The 17,959-nt window shown below is 39.7% G+C and overlaps 1 protein-coding gene across 1 annotated transcript in view; it reads left to right on the top strand.

Moving 5' to 3' along the window:
• LOC100541831 (contactin-6) overlaps positions 1 to 17,959 on the top strand; it is a 104,528-nt gene that overhangs the window by 66,123 nt on the left and 20,446 nt on the right. Inside the window, exons 9-11 of the mRNA XM_031555620.1 lie at positions 32 to 161; positions 1,150 to 1,300; positions 15,668 to 15,795. Of these exons, the coding sequence (XP_031411480.1) occupies positions 32 to 161; positions 1,150 to 1,300; positions 15,668 to 15,795 (409 nt within the window). The remainder of the gene's footprint in view (positions 1 to 31; positions 162 to 1,149; positions 1,301 to 15,667; positions 15,796 to 17,959) is intronic.

Here is a 17,959-nt window from a genome sequence, read left to right on the forward strand (position 1 = left end):
TTCTTTTTTTGATTGTTTTTCCCTTTATCAGGAGAGAATTCAAGTGGAAAATGGAACTCTTATCATACCGATGGTGAATATGTCAGACTCTGGCCTCTATCAATGTGTGGCAGAAAACAAGTACGATACTATTTATGCCAGTGCTGAATTGAGGGTCATAGGTGAGTAAATGGCATTAAAATGGCATGTAATGGGACACTCCCTTTAAAGATCTGAGATCAAGAAATGACTAAATTTTACCAGGCAATTCAAGGTTATTCATATTTTTTTGCTACTTGAATTTCATGAACTGTATGTAAATGTTTATTGGTTTCATGGATGTTTTGGGGGAAATTTCTAATCCCATGTGTGATCTTTTCCAAGTTTAAATAATGCTTCTCACTTTGTATTTTGAGCTATTCATAGCTATTTTGCAGCTTTAAAAATAATTTCATAAAGTGGGAAAAGTTTTAATATTACCTAAAGAACATATGGCATATGTGTATATAAAAAACATAACACAACAAATAATCTCATGGAGAATTACCAGAGATGCACATAAAATGGGATTCTTTGATTCTTTCACAAACTGTGCAAAGTATTCCAGTGTAGATATCAAAACATAAAGGCTGTTCTACAGCTAAGTGCCACTGAAAGCAGTGAAACGCTGATTTTGGGAGCACCTTACTGTTGTACAGGACTCGTTTTCTCTTCCTCTGAGAGAATTTCCCCATAGATTACTGGATGGATCTGTGCATAATGCTTTCAGAAAACAGATGAACTGACTGAAAGTCACTGAAAAATGGCATTTGTAGTTGAGTCCTCTAAACATCATGGATGAAGAGCAGTGACTGGGATGAGGAGTGAGCTCTGTCCCTACTGCTGATGTGGCTCAGGAGCCTCCCTTACCACAGACAGACATGTTGTCCCAGTCTACAGAGAATCCCAAGGAGAGATGTCACACTAGAGAGTTCAGAACAGCAGTGTAAATAAGACTCAACGAATTCCATGCTTTTTTACTCAGATATATTCCTCATGTTTGACACATCTGCTTTTGCAAAAACCCAAAAAGCAAAGCAATTACTGAATTCACCTACTGTGTCACTCAAAAAGAATTCAGCAAGTTCGTTTAATACTCATCAGCTGCATTCTGCTCTTCTTCATTCTTAGCGGCAGCCCCCGATTTTTCCAAAAATCCCGTGAAAAAAACATCTGTTGTTCAAGTTGGTGGTGAAGTCACCATTGCTTGTAGACCAAGTGCTTCTCCCAGAGCAGCTATTGACTGGAGAAAGGGCCCCGAGGTGCTGCGCCTGAACAAAAGGTACTGTAATAAAGCAGCTGCTGGATTGTTGGGTGTTCTCTGTTTTAATATCATTTAAACATCACCGCAACACGGCTGAGTTAGTATTGCTTTTGACAGCTTATTGATGGAAAGCTTTGATGCCAGAGGCCTATTCTTCTTTAGCAGTAGCCATACAGTCCTGCAGATAGAAAGCTGATTGAGAACAAAGACAAACTGAATACACTGGGGTAATTGTATGATACATACGTTTGTGTTCATCAGCAGTTAACTCGCTGCAACGCTATTAAAGCCAACTGTTTGCCACGTGCAAAAGCCTGAGTGAATCAGCTTCATGTAGGAGACATCAGTGGAGGCTTCAGGGAAGTGGAACGTACCCCCAGGCTGCAGCATAATTGCTTGGCATCTGTACAGGTTGTACAACAACCCATGCCTAAATCATCCTCCATATCCTCTGTGCTGTTCAGGCAGGACTGAGCCACTGGATCAGGATGCCAGAGTGCTCCCTTACACACTGATATGTGGCAACATGGTCTTGTGCAGGGCTTTGCTGACATGGGGGCTGCCCTGGCTAATAGCTGGCTTGTGAGTTGCCACAAACTCACTACAGTATTACCTGCTGATATCAATTAAACACTAAAGTATCAAAACTAAATGTAACTTACAGACCTGAGTAAGTTGTGAATAGCAGACATGGTGTAAAACAATACTATCCCCATATATTTCTATTCTATTATAAATATAATAGACATTCCTATTATATAGAAATGAAGGCAAACAGGCAGAATAGGCATTGGTGTCTAAGAAGTGAAATCTTCCTCAGCAGCTCCTTCAGTTCACAAATGTAACAGCAACACCATTCTATCACATCATCACTTTCGAAGGCTAAAACCAGAGCTAGTAATTCATAAAGTTCTGGGCATCAAACACCAAGTTTTGCAGACAGTACCAGTGTTCAAAGATGCTACTTTGGGTCACCCATGGAATATCACTTCAGTTCTTTAAAACAACTTTATCTCAAACTGTGATGCAAAGAAGTATTTTCCTATCCCATACTGCTGTGGTGTACAATGCTGATAAAAGTAAATTTAAGCTGTGTGCAAGAAAGTGCAAAGTTGAGGAGAGATTTCACTCAGGCACTTGCAGCGAAACAGAAAAAACTGGGCAAGCAATCTGTGCTAGAGAATGTAGAGAAATTTCCAGTGGTTTTTCCATCTCTTCAGTAATGTCAGTTTTATTTTCCATTTAACTACTCAGCTATTAACTAAGAACACTTTTCTAACTAGTGCTCCCTCAGATATTCCTATTTGCATTTTGATTGCATGGTCTATCTGACAAAAATGCCTATTCTTTCCTATTGGACGTGGTCTACCACAGTATATACTGCATGCTCAGTTATGTAGTTTGTCGTGAGTAAGCTCTGAATTTTCTGATATCAGGCAACAGGAGTGAGGAGAGCATCTAAAACTTGCAATTCAAATCACTGAATTAAGCCTAGACCTTGAAGTTCCAGCACCGTGATATTCCCCATCTGATCTACTCATAAAAAATATTCACATACTGTGTACAGTATTTACTTCTAACTCCTGTATTTATTTACTAACAATAATTATAAGCACGCTGTAATTTTTAAGCATCCCATAAGGCCTTTGCTGCTGAGCAAAAGTAAACAAAAGGAGCAGGATTTGCACTGAAGTGAATGGGAGGATTTTAGAACGCTCCATGTGCAAAGCATTATTGCCTGTGTGTCCACTGGTGCGGGGTAGAATTTGAGGCTTTGGGATTATTAAATGACAAAATAGATAATGCCACAGCTTTAGAGAAGGTAAAGTAAATCATCTGTATGGTGTTTTTCACAGACATCTTTGTGATAGAAAGCAGAAATGAAAAGAGGTTTTGTATGGCTGTAACTCCTCTTCACAGCTAATTAAAGTACTAAAATCACACATCTTTACTCATAAAAACAGAGAGAACCTGCTTTGACTTACTTGTGTGTATGATTAAATCCTGCCATGTCAGACACACTGTTTTAACTAAACCTTTGCTTATATCAGTTCTCATGTTATTATGCAGCGCTTGTAATCTCTGTGGATTCCTCTTCTAGCATTTTTTTATTTTTTTAAGTCAGGTTGGGCTATGTATGCTGGAGGAAAAAAGAAAGAAAATACAAGAAAATACCAATCCCACGTGGTTCTGACAGCAGAACTGTGATGGACACGTTGCAAAATAAGTCAAACCCCATAGCTTCCTGGGAATGACTTGGACAAATTTGATCTTTTGTTACAGAAATACTGCAACTAGGCTTGTTTCACCCTAAGAGGAAAAGGATATTCTTTCTTTTTCACCTTCCTCCTTCCACTCCTAACAGTTTATTTGTGATGGTTTTGGCATATATGATCACTGCTGTGTTTGATCCTATGAGCTCTTCAAGCAGTGTTACCTTGCGATATTATATTAATGTCAGTTTAAGTACATAAGTAGAAGTGTGCTAAACTAGGAAGAGTTTAAAAAAAACCCATCCATCATATGAATATAAGCACTGTGAAATATTTTATACTTGATTTCCTCTTTGTTGGCCAAGCAGCAGAGCTTGGTGAAGGTCCTCAGCCTACAGCCCTCTTCCCAGGGCACAGATAGCTTTCTTCAGCCCCACTTCTCTTTCCCAACTTCTCTGTAGCTCAAAAACATTCTTGCCAGGTCGTCTTTTGTGCTCTTGCTTATACAGAATACTTTATTACCTTTGAATCATGTACAAAAATCCTTCAAAACATTCCCACATTAATAAATTTTCACGTTAGATGGCAAAGCAAACTAACTGTACCTCTATCAGATCTGCTTCCTGATCCTTATCTGATTAAGTACTCTATTTCAAGATTCTCTAACATAATTGAAATCCACTGTCAGGAGTCACTCCCTGAATGGTGGGGTTTATCCTTGCCTCATGCAGCTGGCTGCTTTAGAGACAGAACTTGAGGTTATCAAATACGGGAATCAAAAGGAAATCCTGCAGCTGACTAATCCAAGCTCTTTCTACGCGCTCTCTCCTTCCTGTGATCCCCAACCTGCTCCTCTGGATCATGCCAAGCTGTGGAGTTTGACACAGCGTGAGCTGTTTTGATGTTAGCTATTCTCAGTAAGTCCAAAGGGAGTTTTCTTCATCTCACACCTCACTGCTATCATCTCACGTGCCCTCAGAGGAAAAGTAGAGAGAAAGTACGTAAAGGGAGAGCAATTAATGTCTTAAACACAGCAAATTTTCTATCTAGATACCGATCTCATCATGAATGCTTGTCTTATTAGTGCCGTTGGTGGGAGCCTCATGGCAAACATATTCCTGAAAAATTCTTTTTGATTGGAGCATTTTAATAAACGGGAATTGGAACCCTACGTACTTACCAGGGAGAGGTGCTATTCCCTCAGCATGAGATGAGGATCCCCAAACACTGTAGTGAATGCATATAAACATATGATTCACTCCACTCAGAATTTAAATGAAGACTGCTTAGGGAAAACAGAGAAATGAGGTAGGCTGAAAAAATGCATTAGTCATATACAGCACTTTCCATGCATTAATAATCAGTAATAAGTAAATATTCATAATTTAAATCCTTTCCTGAGGACCGGGCAAGAAGTACGTCAATAAAACATGCTCAATACTTGTAGGCTCCAGGTCTTGCATGCAGGACCGTGTTCAGCCCTATCTCAATGAAGGATGGTAATTGATTCTTGGCCATAAGAAAAGCTGCTCTACCCTGGCATATTCTCTCTCCCATGCAACACTTGCTGCTGGTATTTTGTATTCAAGTTATTGCCATTTCTCAAAGGAAATATGGAAGAACGGTTGAAACAGCTGAAATGAAAAGCTGTGTTGCAAGAATTTTATGTGATTCTGAGCAGATGTTGTGGCTGGAGCCAACCATTATGAGGGCAGAAAGATGATCTGCTAATTGCTAAGGTCTTACAGCTGCCTCTTGGAGGTTCAAGCTGGGGGGATTCTCCTGCTCTCAGGTGAGATGCAGCAACCTAGCAGGTTGCATTAGCTGAAGGGTTGGCTCCTCTCATAGCCACGTGCTGCATCTGAGCTGCTTGTGGGTCTCTTGAGCACAATTGCTCTTCTTCAGCCTTTCCAGTGTGCCCAGCTGCTGCCTGCTGCTGCTCTTTTTCTGCTGCTCCACTGTTGAGAGTCAGATCCCCATCTCAAAAATACGTATGTATATACATATTTTTAAAACTTCTTTGGTTATTTGCAAGAAAGAAAATAAATAAAGGCTGTCTTCTTGTGGGCTACTGGTGGAATTAGAGAAATGAGGATTTAAAAAAAAATGAGGAAAACTAATTGGTAAACATGAGAAGTCCTCAATCTACTGCTCAAATACTACACAGAAAGCATATTGTACTGTGAAATAGCATTTCAGCTTGAACCAATTTGAGAAGAAATGTGTCAGGGCAGTTCAACAAACTGCAATGAAACATTTCAATTACCAGAATGTCAGCATTGTTTGTTTAGCTTGTATCGAAACCTTCCAGAATATCCATTATTTAAAAAAAATAAATAAATAAAAATCCTGCTTGGGGAGGGATCATGACAAAACGGACTGAAAATTCCAAGTTTTGCTCTACTAACAAAGGAGGAGATTGATGTTACTTAACTTTTATTTAGTTGAAGTCAATATGCAGTGTAAGGTAGTTATTTACTTTTTCTTGGCAGGCACCTCCATCTCAAATGAGATGCCAAACTTTCAGATGAACAAAGCTGGGGAATGAAACATCCACAGTGTTTGAAAAAAGAGTGTGTACTGAAGTCACACCAGTTGCACAGTACAGACAAAGAGAAGCTTTGCTTGTCGTGCTGCTTAGTGCCACAAACTGCCCTGATTTGCATTCATTGTTTGCAGATAAAGGTAGTGCAGACATTTGTATGCTAGTAGCAAGTTTTTACATGCACCACATTTTCTTATACTATTCCAGCACTTAGCATTCTATTCCCAGCTTTCTACGTCGATGTGGCTAGATGAATAGGAATGGGATATGAATGTTGCTATTATTTTATTTTTAAGTCCACTTTTTGAAGCCTGGATTAGGTGTATTCCATTTTATCCCTTTTGCTTTTCCATCACAAGAGGCTTTGCATAGCTTTGATGATATGCCTTAACCCCTCTATCTTATAGTCGTGTGCTTGTAAAGAAGTTCATTTCCTATTTTAGCTTTAAAATAGAGCACTTGAAGTGTGGGCATCAGCAATCAGAGCAATTCCAGATATCTTAGACACTATCGCTGTAAGTCAACATGAATACAAATTAAGCTTCTCTCTTGATGAAATTCTAATTTTGCTTAGGGACCCAATGAAATTGATTCCACATCTGCTAAATTTGATTAATCACTTCAGTTCCATTCCTTGCTAACAACTAGACTGACAGAAATCAAAGGCGTGAATTTACCTGCCTACTTTCACTGTGTTTGGTCTGAACTTGCATATTAAGATATGAAAACTCCTGCAAAACCTGAGATTGCTGTGTAGAATGCTTTGGATTTTCAACTCTCTAGCTGTGCTACTGCTACGTATTCAGTGGCAACCAGACAAAACCCATTGTTACACCCTTCCCAAGGGAGAGTGAAAGTTTCAGGGAGTGTTCTACATTCTGGCTAAAAATATCTTATTCTCAGATTATAATGGTTTCTGTTTCTACATGAATGGTTGAAAAGATATTGTGAAAGACCAGTAAAAGTAGGAAAAATATAGTTCTAGGATATTTGTTTGCTAACAGCCATGCTATTTTTCTGTTTCCATTGCTGGGTGGAAACGTAAGCATGCAAGCTTTTTCCCATCTTTTTCCCAATTCTTGATAATGTCGTCAAATCTATCAGGACCATAAAACATTGCAATACACGCTGATGAGTGAGTAAACACGAGCAGAAACTTTTGGTGATCTGGCAAAAATGATAAGAAAAATTCTACCATCACAGGAATGCTAGAAAATGTCTGACTGACCTGCAGTACCTTCACATTTCCTTCATGTTTTTTGTGTTTACAGTTATTTCTGCCTTCACCTTGAGATGAGAGGAAAGGCCGGGGAGTAGAAAGCATATGACTGAGTGAAAGATGAGGAAGGAGATACAGAGAGAAGGAAGAATGAGCACAGAGGAGGGGAAGAAAAAGACAGTATTTTAATTTTCTTCTTAATCTTATCTTGCTTTGTTTTTCCCCTTTCTTCTTTCTCTGTTATCTTTTCATTTGAAGTCGATCCACTGTAAAATAATGAGAAGACAAAAGGGGCCCCCCGTTGCTGCTTGACCCAATGGAACTCTGTCGGGCAGCAGGCAGAATATTAGTGCAGTGGAAGACAGAGGAAAAGAGCTTTTCTTTCCTTTTCTCTTCTCTCTCCTTAGGGAGTTCCATAATGGAACAAGCCAATAAACTTAATTTCATCATGTATTACTTACTACTTAATGCAATAGAGTTTAGCACATCAGATAGCATGAGCATCAAGTAAGCAAATGAACCATATGTTCTCACATTCAACCAAGAATGACAACCTGCACAATACTGGATTTATTACAATTTCCCTCCTGTATGACATCTCTGTAATACAATTTTAAATCGTTCCTAGACCGCTCCTGGGAACCTTGTTAAGGTGAGCCTTTCTGAGGGGCTGTTCCTACATGCTGAGATGTCCCAAGCAATCTGTCACTCTTCTATGTCATATGGAGTTGTAATAAACTAAGCCCCAGTGAGTGTCAGTGTTGTGCCCTCTCTCCCTTTCAGTTCATGTTCTATCCCTGCTTCATGCACATATTCTGATTGATGTTTAGGATTTGATCCAGAGCCAGCTCATCTCACTGGAGCTTTTCCATTGACTTCAATAGGCTCTGAATCAAGGTTCCTAATTAGGAGTTTGCAAAAAAAATAATAATGAGAGAATGCAACCTTCTGTGCTCCTCTCCTAGTCCAAGTTGTACTGCCATGTGCATCATTACTGCTGCACTTATTCTTGTGCATATTGCCGTTGCATACAGAAATAATAGTAATGGGTGGAAAACATGCTGTGCCACACTGCGCAAGGATCAAATAAAAGATTCCTGATTGAAAAAGTTTTGCCATAAAAATAATGTTAAGAAGCAACAGATAGATCGTGGTATGGTTGGAGATGTTGAAAGATGCAATAGAGTGATACTGATTAGCATGACAGGCAAGTGGTGCACAGAGTTAAGATGGGTCATTGGTGTGGAGGCTGAGATCAACAAAGATGAATGCAGTCAGGCTGAGTAGAGCAGAGGGATTCAGGGGATGAGCTCAGAGAGAAAGTCAGTGGTAAAGCAGCAGCCAGAGCTCCTCAGTGGAGGAGAACATGGTTTTGGGGCTTTCTCTTTTTGCCGTCTTAGGAATAGTTCACCTGTTCACTAGGGATTTAGAACAACTCATTCCAAAACCCCTTTCCTGATTTGATTGTTAAAAATTAATCGCTTCAACATTAGAGCATGCTGCAGCAAGAGCATCCCCAGCCACTGCAGATCTATTATGTTTGAGCGTGCACACAAACATGCTGCTTCAGGATCTGTAAAAGCCAGCACCACATTGTGTACCTGGTGTCACTTGCCACTCCTATATACAAAACAATTTAAAGTTAACTGCAGGTTTTATTGTACTTTTATTTTTGAAATACATTCTGACAAGCAGAGAGGGAAGAAGATTCCTCTAAGTGAATTAAACTCCCACACAGAGGGTAATTCAGGGCCTTATGTACTGTTTAAATTCTACTTAAGTCCCACATTAAGGGCTTAGTTTTACATCTGGAGTGAATTTGGTTGTATGAATGACTGTCTATGATAAGATCTGAATCATAAAAATAATGATTAATGGTGGGATTAGATAGATACTATTAGTGTGGGCATACCATCCTGTGCTGGAAGAACTTTTATCTGATGTAAAGGTCTCTTAAAAGCAACAGAACTTGCCGGCAAATAGAAAATATGGCAATCTTTTTTCTCTGATAATTCAGTTTAATTTCTACGTGGATTCTCACCACAGAATTTCTGAAAGTCTGGTTCCTGGTCCTTTCCTTTCTACTGTATTTCTTTATCACTATATTTTTGTCAGCTATGACTGTCAGGTCGATGTACAGCTATGTAAATGCTACGTTTCATGACGCCCTGCCCACGAGGTAGACCTATATCCAAGAAATATCTCTTCTTGGCTGTGCTTGCTGGGGTGCAGCTCGTGTCTCAGTCAGGTTTATCTGACATCTCATGGCACTTTAGATGCAAATTTCAAACAGGACAAGGACAGACATAGGAGAGAAGAGCCATAAATGAGCCATATCTTGTAATACGACATGAGTCCCATTTCTCCATGTGGAGGAAGACCAGAACACTGCATGTTTATTTGGTGCAGCAGACTGGGGATAAAAGGGCTCACGAGCAGCTTAAAACTATCGCAGTGATTTAGAAAGCTGGAAGAATGGAAGCGGTTTTGGCGTTGATCTTTTGTTTTCTTTCCTTACTAACCCAGTTACTTGGTTGGCACATCTTTCTTTCCCATAGGGGTGCTGCTGCCCAGGATTCCTCAGCTACAAGTCTGGAGACACAGTAATGCAATAGCTTCAGACAGAGCTGCAGACTGATGGTTTTGCTGCTTTTTTTCCTTTGACTGTCACATCTGCCTCCCATTTAGCACTCAAGTATCTTAAAAACAGGGCCTAGCAACCATAACTATTTTATGCTAATGGGAATGCCATCTCCTGAAAATATTATAATTTGTCTTGAAGCTTCATGATGGCATAAAATTCAGTTCAGATGCCTGTATATATTTGAATAACATAAATATGTGCAATCTCAAATAGCAGAGATTCTATGCAAAAATAATGTTTGTTTTTAGGAACAGTGAGAGATTTTGGAAAATAGCAACAGTGTTTTGCTGACACCTTCTACCATTGCTAATGGCATTCTTTTCTAAAATATCTCAATAAGATTATTCAGCTTGATTGTGTAATTTTGTTTTGATCTAAACAGTTAACATGGATTTTAATGGTATTTATTTTATTTCCAATTAATTGTCAATCAACTTCGAAGCTGTGCAGATAAGGAAGATCTTCGTTTAAGCGTAGTTTATTAAATGGCAGTACTATTAGCATACAAATTACACTCTGAATAGATAAACAGGTACAAAGATCATTAACATATAATACAGACAGTTGGATCTCAGATGGGACTCGGTGGGACCTTTTCAAAAATACCAGAGCTGTCATCCGCAGGTACAATTCATTCACTCAGTCAAACTTTACTCACATTTACATCTGCATAAATCAGTAGGAACTGAGTCACTGGAGAGCTGCGCTCGTGCGTCTGCCCCTCGCTTGCTTCCCCCTGTACTTTTTAATTCAGCCTCCCTCATGCTTTACCAATCTTTGCAAAATTGGAAGAGTCAGTTATCGTCTCGGTGACTGCTGGCATACCCGCTAGAAATGTATAAACAATGTGGCTTTTCAGAGCCTATGAAATCAGGAGTGGTTTTGCTCTCGAGCGCCAAAGTGAGACTGAGAAGATATAGTTACAAATAGGATCTCTCAGATAATAAAAATTACTTTGCCTCTGATTTCATCAGATCCAGCGTGTTCCTTTTTATCTGCACAGTGCCACAATGATGGCTTCAATAACATTACGAGGTGTCAGACACTTGATGTTGGAGGCAGACAGGAGAAAAGAAGGGTGAATCTGTACATCAAGTATCAGGGTTACTTTATTTGGAGAGGAATTATTTTATGCCCTTGAAGAGATAACTATAATACTGGCAGCGCTGAAATCTGCAGGCATAGGCTTGAATCACCCCTGCTATTACACCAATGCAGCTTAACTGATTTTGATGGGGATTTCAAAGACATTTGCTGTATTGAATTAATGCAATTCATATCCATGAATTAGAATCATACCTCTCTAACATGGATTGGCTGAACAATACAGCTATGTGCAAAATTACCTCTGCTGCTCTTTAAAATCTAATGAGTTGACACCTCTTTCTTTTCTCAGATTTTATTTTTCTATCAGCCTTGTTAAATACATATTATTCTTTTATGCCCTTAAGATCAAAGCAAATAGCCATCAACAATCTTTTGTTCACATGAGACAACGCTTTCAGAGATGGTTTGTTTGGCCTGGTTAATTAAAAGCTGTATCTATCGTCCCTGCCTGATTTCTCAAGTTCTTTACCTAAAAAGTATGTGTGACAATTTTAATGAGCTTTCACTTCTTCCCAGCCTCGTGTCTTCTGCAGAAGCTATGCTGTCTCTTCTTTTTGAACATGACAGAGTTTTGACTCTTGAGCCTCCTGTTTGTTTTCCCTTCTCACTTCTGCACTTATCTTGCATGTTAATGGAGTCACTCAAGGAGGACGAGGACACGGATCAATCCCATGAAATTAGTAGATTAAAAACAAACAAAAGGACATCACTGTGCTTAATAAACTGGGGAGAAATTTCTCCCAAACTGGTACGTGATTGAAGGTTGACAAGAGATGCAAGGAGCTGTGGATCCCCTCTTGAAGGTGGTTTTCATCCTGCTGGGAAAGGCACTGCTGCTGGAACCAAACCTGTATTGCAGCCCACCTGGTGCTGGGACAGCACTGTGAGGCCCTGCCCTCACCTCTTCCATGGGAATGGCTGCAGAATTGGAGAGCTGTGTCCTGGAACTGGGCTTTATGGCTGTCTTATGTTCTCATGATCCACTGGAAGCAAACTTCATCCACAATCCATCTCTGTGGGGTAGGTTCCCAGGCTTGTTACAGGGGGGATGATATTTCTGAGTATTTCCGACCAGCCCTTGTGTGCTGGAACTTTCTACGAGTATGTATCACTGAATTTTCTATTTGTCTTTTCCTCATAGCATCTTTGCTTGATTGAGCTATTTACCCAGAGATAAAACCTGCATAATTCAGGCAGAAATACCAGCATTAGAGCACTCTCTGTTAAGTACTTAAGCACTTTGTAAGTCAGAGATGCCAGTTTAGACCTAGGCTTGCTGCAGCAGGACTTGATGAGCAGCAGTGTCTCAAGCAGTTCACTGCATTTCCTCCTCCATAGCAGGGACACATTCAGCAGATTCACTGCAGACCTTTCAACTTTTGTCCCTTGGCAAACCCTTGTTTGCTTACTGAGTAAAGTCCCATTTTCCTGGCAGAGAAAATATTCCACTGGCATTATATCCAACAAGTTAAACTTTTCTATCTTGTCTCATTACTTGAAATTACCTTGTCTCCCGATGCAAGTGGTAAGAATTATTATCCATAGCCTTCACACAGTGCAAAATGTTGTGAAAAGTAGCGGTTTTCAGCAAGCCTTTCAGCAGGTGAGACATGCATTTCACAGCTTCTTCTTAAATTGTTTGTTAGAGCCTGATCCGAAGCCCATTAAAGGAAACATTCCCATCGCGGTCAGAAGCGCAGTGCTGTAATTTGAAAGACAAATGGAAGAGGACAAAGTGAAGCCCCTCTGAACCCACCCACAGCATAAAGTCGTGGCTTGGAGGAAGTTTATGGCAGCTTTGCAATACGTGGCAATGGGGTCAGTGTTTCACAGAGCTTTTTCCCTTGTATTCAAAGTGCATCATGTTGATTTTCTGCTGTGCTTTGTTTTCTCATCCCTCTCTTGACACAGACCTCAGTACATCTGTAAATCACTTTTTTCTTTGTTTTGCTTTAATTCCCTTCTCTGTCAGCCAATTACTCCAGATTCCATTCTGCTTTTACATAAATTCTGCCCAAGCATCATATGTACTACTATCTCTCTAATTGTCTTCAGGTAACGTGACCTCTGCCAGGTTTCACACTGCTCTGAAGCTTTTATTAGCTCCTGGCTCATCTCTGCCAAGCTCTGTTTTGATCCAATGAAAGAACCATTCTATCTCAACTCACCCGGTTGTGGAAGTATTGTTTCAGAACAACAATTCTACAGATCAAACACTGCCTTGTCAGCACTTGAGTACCAACCCCTGGTAGTGGGTAAAACCACAAAGCTGTGAATTATTCAGATCCCAGCTCCTAACAAAGAATACACAAAAAGAAATCTGAGCCAGACATCACTAAACTTCGGTGGAAAAGCCATAACCAGTAATCCGTAGAGGACTCAGCACAGAGCCTGTGCTTTCAGACTTTCTTCCTTTATTGTTCTGCATTTCTACAAACTGTTTTTCCCAGATATTTACAGTAGAAAATTTTGGGGACTGGCATTGTCTTCTTTTCCTCATTCCCACTTCTAGATTCTAGTTTGTGCCTAATGCTTTTACATACAGCTGCAGTTAAAATAACAGGACATCAGCATTCGGAGGTGAGACAGACACTACATTGGCTCATTATAGCTTATACATCAGGTATCCAATCTGTGAACATTTGCTGATCACATCTGAGTACCTATTGGTGCTGTATGATGAAGCCACCATACATCAACCAACCAGTGCACCAAGGAGATGCACTCCTAGCCCCTGGTTTGATGAACAGCACCTTGATGCCATTGGAAAGGTTAAATTCTTTCTTGCTTATTCATCCATATCTGAAAATGTTATTTGGTTGAGTCATCGTTATATTGAAGAATGTATTTCATTGCTCTTCTCCCATTTAATATGGATATATGATAGATTATTAAACCCCAACTTATTTTCTCATCAGATTCCAAATTGCAGGCGAGCAACCACTGCAGTACTGGTGATTATTGCCAAGGTAACAAAGATTATTCGTTCCAACTTGAATCCTTTTTCCTCTCAGCTCCTCTCCCCATCGCCCCTCATCAGATGGGCACTACATCACCTCTGTTCAGCCCCCGCTCTGCATCCCTGGCACAATGCAGGATGGGTTGGCCCCATTGCTCCAGGACAGGTTCTGAAACCCACATCTGGCACTTCTTCAGCTGAGGCTGAAAACAGGTAATGGGAAGAAGAACAAGGCCTGATGTGTGTAATGCATATAGCTACAAGCATGTAAATACAAGAGAGGAATACAGAAAGGTGCTGTGATGGTTTTTGTGATTTAACAGCTATGATAGTACTGCCAGCTTCAACTACTGCTCTTGTTATTGTTCGTTTCCTTTAATAATTCATTGCATCATCCAATCTTATGTTGTCAGTAATAAATATAAAATACCCAAGTTGTGATGCATGAATTAGATATTTTCTTTTTATAAAAGAATTCTTGTGTTAGATTTAAATGTCAATTAAAAGGGGAATATAAAAGAATAATGCAGTGCTTCTGTGAGCACTGGAATGAATGAAACATCTTTTCCTGGGGATTTATGACTTACGTCTGGATTCTGTCAGATCCAGCAAAGCGTGATGTTGAGTGCAGCTCATCCCTGTGCAGTGCAGATTCTCTGATGCCTACTAAAGAGTGTGCACACACAGGGGCCTTACTAGCAGGAAAGGCTGTGCACTGAAACCCTGACCCCATTTTCATGAGATTCAAGGATCTTTCAGCCCACTGTCCTTCTGAACTCAAAAAAATTGTCAAAAGCTTCAACATCTACCAGGAGCAATAGCTGGATGGAAGAACTGACATCGAATTAAGAAAATCTTATGGAATAATGTCATTCTGACCTAAAGCTCATTGCCTAACAATTCCATTTCTGTATATTCATGAAACAAATCCCTGAGTTGTGAATTGTTGTCCGCATATGTAACAGGAAGAGGTCCCAGGCCTAATGTGAAAGCCTACCTACAGAAAACTACCTACAGAAAATTCACGCTGAGCACTGCACTGGCATGCATCCGAAAGGCATCTCATTGACATGAAGAGGCATGTAAACAAGCTTAAAGACTAATTTTGTCCTCAAAACTCAGGAGTGGTTCTGAAATTACTATTAAATGCAATTTACCCAATCCTCTGCAAACTTATGTGAACAATATAGTGACTAACAAGGTGATTTGAGGGCCCTGGGAGAGAACAGCCTATCTGATTTGGCTCCTTGGCTTGTGAGATGGCATTTCAGCATCTCAGCTACTCTGCTAATGTCTTTTAATAATCCTGACAAAATTGCACAGGCAGCTGGCCTCAGACATAACATTAGTATAGCATCTTAGCATTGGGATCTGGAAAAATAGCCCCCCATGGTAAAATACAGGACAATTAGATAAAAAGTTGGGTCTTCCTTCTTTCTCTTGAGACTCCTAATTTTACTACAAGCGATCTGGATAAGTTAATGGTCAATTTCAGTACGTCAATATAACATTCTCAATATAGAAATCAATAACGAGCAGAGGTGAAAATTAGTTGCTGCATATCCAGCAGAGAAAAGAAACATAATGGAAGCATTTAAATATTAAAAGAAGCATTGCATTTTTATTGCAGTTCCTGTAACAGAAGCCTTTTTTTTCTTATTCTCCTTTTACTGCTTGTTTGTTTGTTTGTTTTCCCAGGGCCCTCTTACTGGAGGATGGCAGTCTCAGGCTCTACAACATCACCAAATCAGATGCTGGGGTGTACACTTGTATAGCAACAAATCAGTTTGGAGTTGCCAGAAATTCAGGGAACCTGATTGTGAAAGGTATTTTAGTATATTCCTTTGTGCTTTACGAATAGTAGAAAGTGTGGGGTTTTGTTTTGTTTTGTTTTTGCTGGGATGCTCAAGACTATACCAATCACTGTTGCTATCAAAAGGTTTTTCCTTGCAGTTTACAGCTGAGAATGAGCGACATCACCTGTAGCAAAGAAACCTCATGAGCACAGCAGACTGACAATCACTGTGTTTATCAGAGAGGTCTCTCAAGATACCAAAGGAAATCCACAGTAACATTAATGGTGATATTTGCACTGCAGTACTATTTAGAAGTTGCAGGCATTGGGCAGCCTGAGGTTAGCACAACACAGGACCAATATGATGTCCCTGTTGCATGTGTTTATTCTGCTCATTTTTAACTTCTGTCACATCTGAGGCTGCAGAAGAGACTGTAAAATGAAATAAGGCATTAGGAATTAATCTGAATATTAGGTGCTTTTATTTCCTTCATCATGACACAGATATGTGTTGCACTTGTTGCATCCCTGCAGATCCTGAAGCCACCCACTCAGCTGCTGGGTGCTACTTTGGCACCCTTACAAAGAGAGCATCTCTTTGAGGCTCTCAGGATGGGCAGTTATGAGAGGCTGGGGCTGCTGGTGTGACTTCACACCCTGGCTGTGCTCCCAGGGCAGTGCTGCTCCACACGGGTTACCTCCCTGCAGCAGTTTCTACCCTTCTTTGAAACACAGATAAATGCATTGTGGAAGACATAACAGTCTATTACATCCAAGCAGCCTTTTGCTTCAAGTTTTTGCAGCACTGATGGATGGTCCATCTCCATTAGTAAAAAGTGCTAGTACCAACTTATCTCTCAGGTGGGCCAGTCCAGAGCTGAAGGACATAAAAAGAGATATTGTTTGTGTAGCTGTTCCTGTGAGCAGCATGTGTAATGACTGTGCTCTGTATCCTCTGATGTCTGATCAATGAGGGGAAGAAAAGAAGGAAAACTAAGGCAAACGGTGTCTTTTCTTTCTCTTTTTTCCTGAATGATCTTTTTGGTACTGATATTTTCTTATGCAAGTATTCATATTTGTTGATTTTAAATGAGAAAGAAAAGTTAAAGTGTGGAACTTGTGAGATTATAGTAAACATATTTCAGTTTTGCAAAAGAGCTAACATTAATAATGAGTGCAGTTACAAGGAGAGCACATTATTACATGCAGCTTATAACTGCCCTTTTTCTTAATATTTTCATTTTCAATGAATTCAGAATATTCACTCTAGCCTGCAGGAACGTCCTTCTTCCTAACCCACTGCAGTTGTCTAAAACTGTTTTCATACTATGAAAGAGCAATTAGCATTGATGCAGTGCAATGTGTAATCTGAGCTGATGTTACAGCACAACTAGCAGTGAATGCACTGAGAACTTTAGGGTTTAGGTGGCTCTGATTTCATTGAAGTTAGACACCATTACAGCTACCCCATGTATACAGCTTAATGGAGCAATATGAAAAAATCCCATTAAAAAAAAAATGAAAAAAATATTTTGTTTGGCATTTAGGAAGTTTATTAAAACACTGAGTAACAACATGTTATAAAACTGATCTTGTTTGCAGGGAACATTTGTTTTTGTTTCCCCTCTGGAGAAGTTTTGGTTGTTCAATTATAGGCCTCGTTGCTTCAGCATTATTTTCAACTGAAATGTCAGAACTTGGAAAAGCATATCTAATGTGCAAATTAAGTTTATTGCTGCTCATTGAGTTGTTTATTCTTTGTGTGAGAAATCTTTATTATACCTCAAGCACTCACACCATCTTAGCTGTTTTCTCCTTTGGAATGGGTCTTGCCATTTAATACACATCTAATGTTGCTAAACAAGATAGATAGATAATGAAGAGCCATGTGCCTGTAAGAAGCTTTTCAAAGTATTTGAGGTGGTCGTCTTAAAGACAGCTCCACAAAGGAAGCAGAAAATAACACACAAGTGAACAACTCTGCATGCAAAGCTACTAGTTATGAGCAGGCTAGAACAGAAGACACAACAGGATGATAATCCCACAAGAAAAGAGGGTAGGTTTTTTTTGCTAGCTCCTAAAAAACTCCTACAAAGGAGGAATTCAATAGGTTTTAACATGATCTCTGGGATTTTCAATTCATCTAATACTGTTTCATAACAGGATTGCGTTTATCTCATTTCAGATCTCTTCGA

Source organism: Meleagris gallopavo, chromosome 14 (assembly GCF_000146605.3).
Source record: "Meleagris gallopavo isolate NT-WF06-2002-E0010 breed Aviagen turkey brand Nicholas breeding stock chromosome 14, Turkey_5.1, whole genome shotgun sequence".
Classification (NCBI taxonomy): Eukaryota; Metazoa; Chordata; class Aves; order Galliformes; family Phasianidae; genus Meleagris; species Meleagris gallopavo.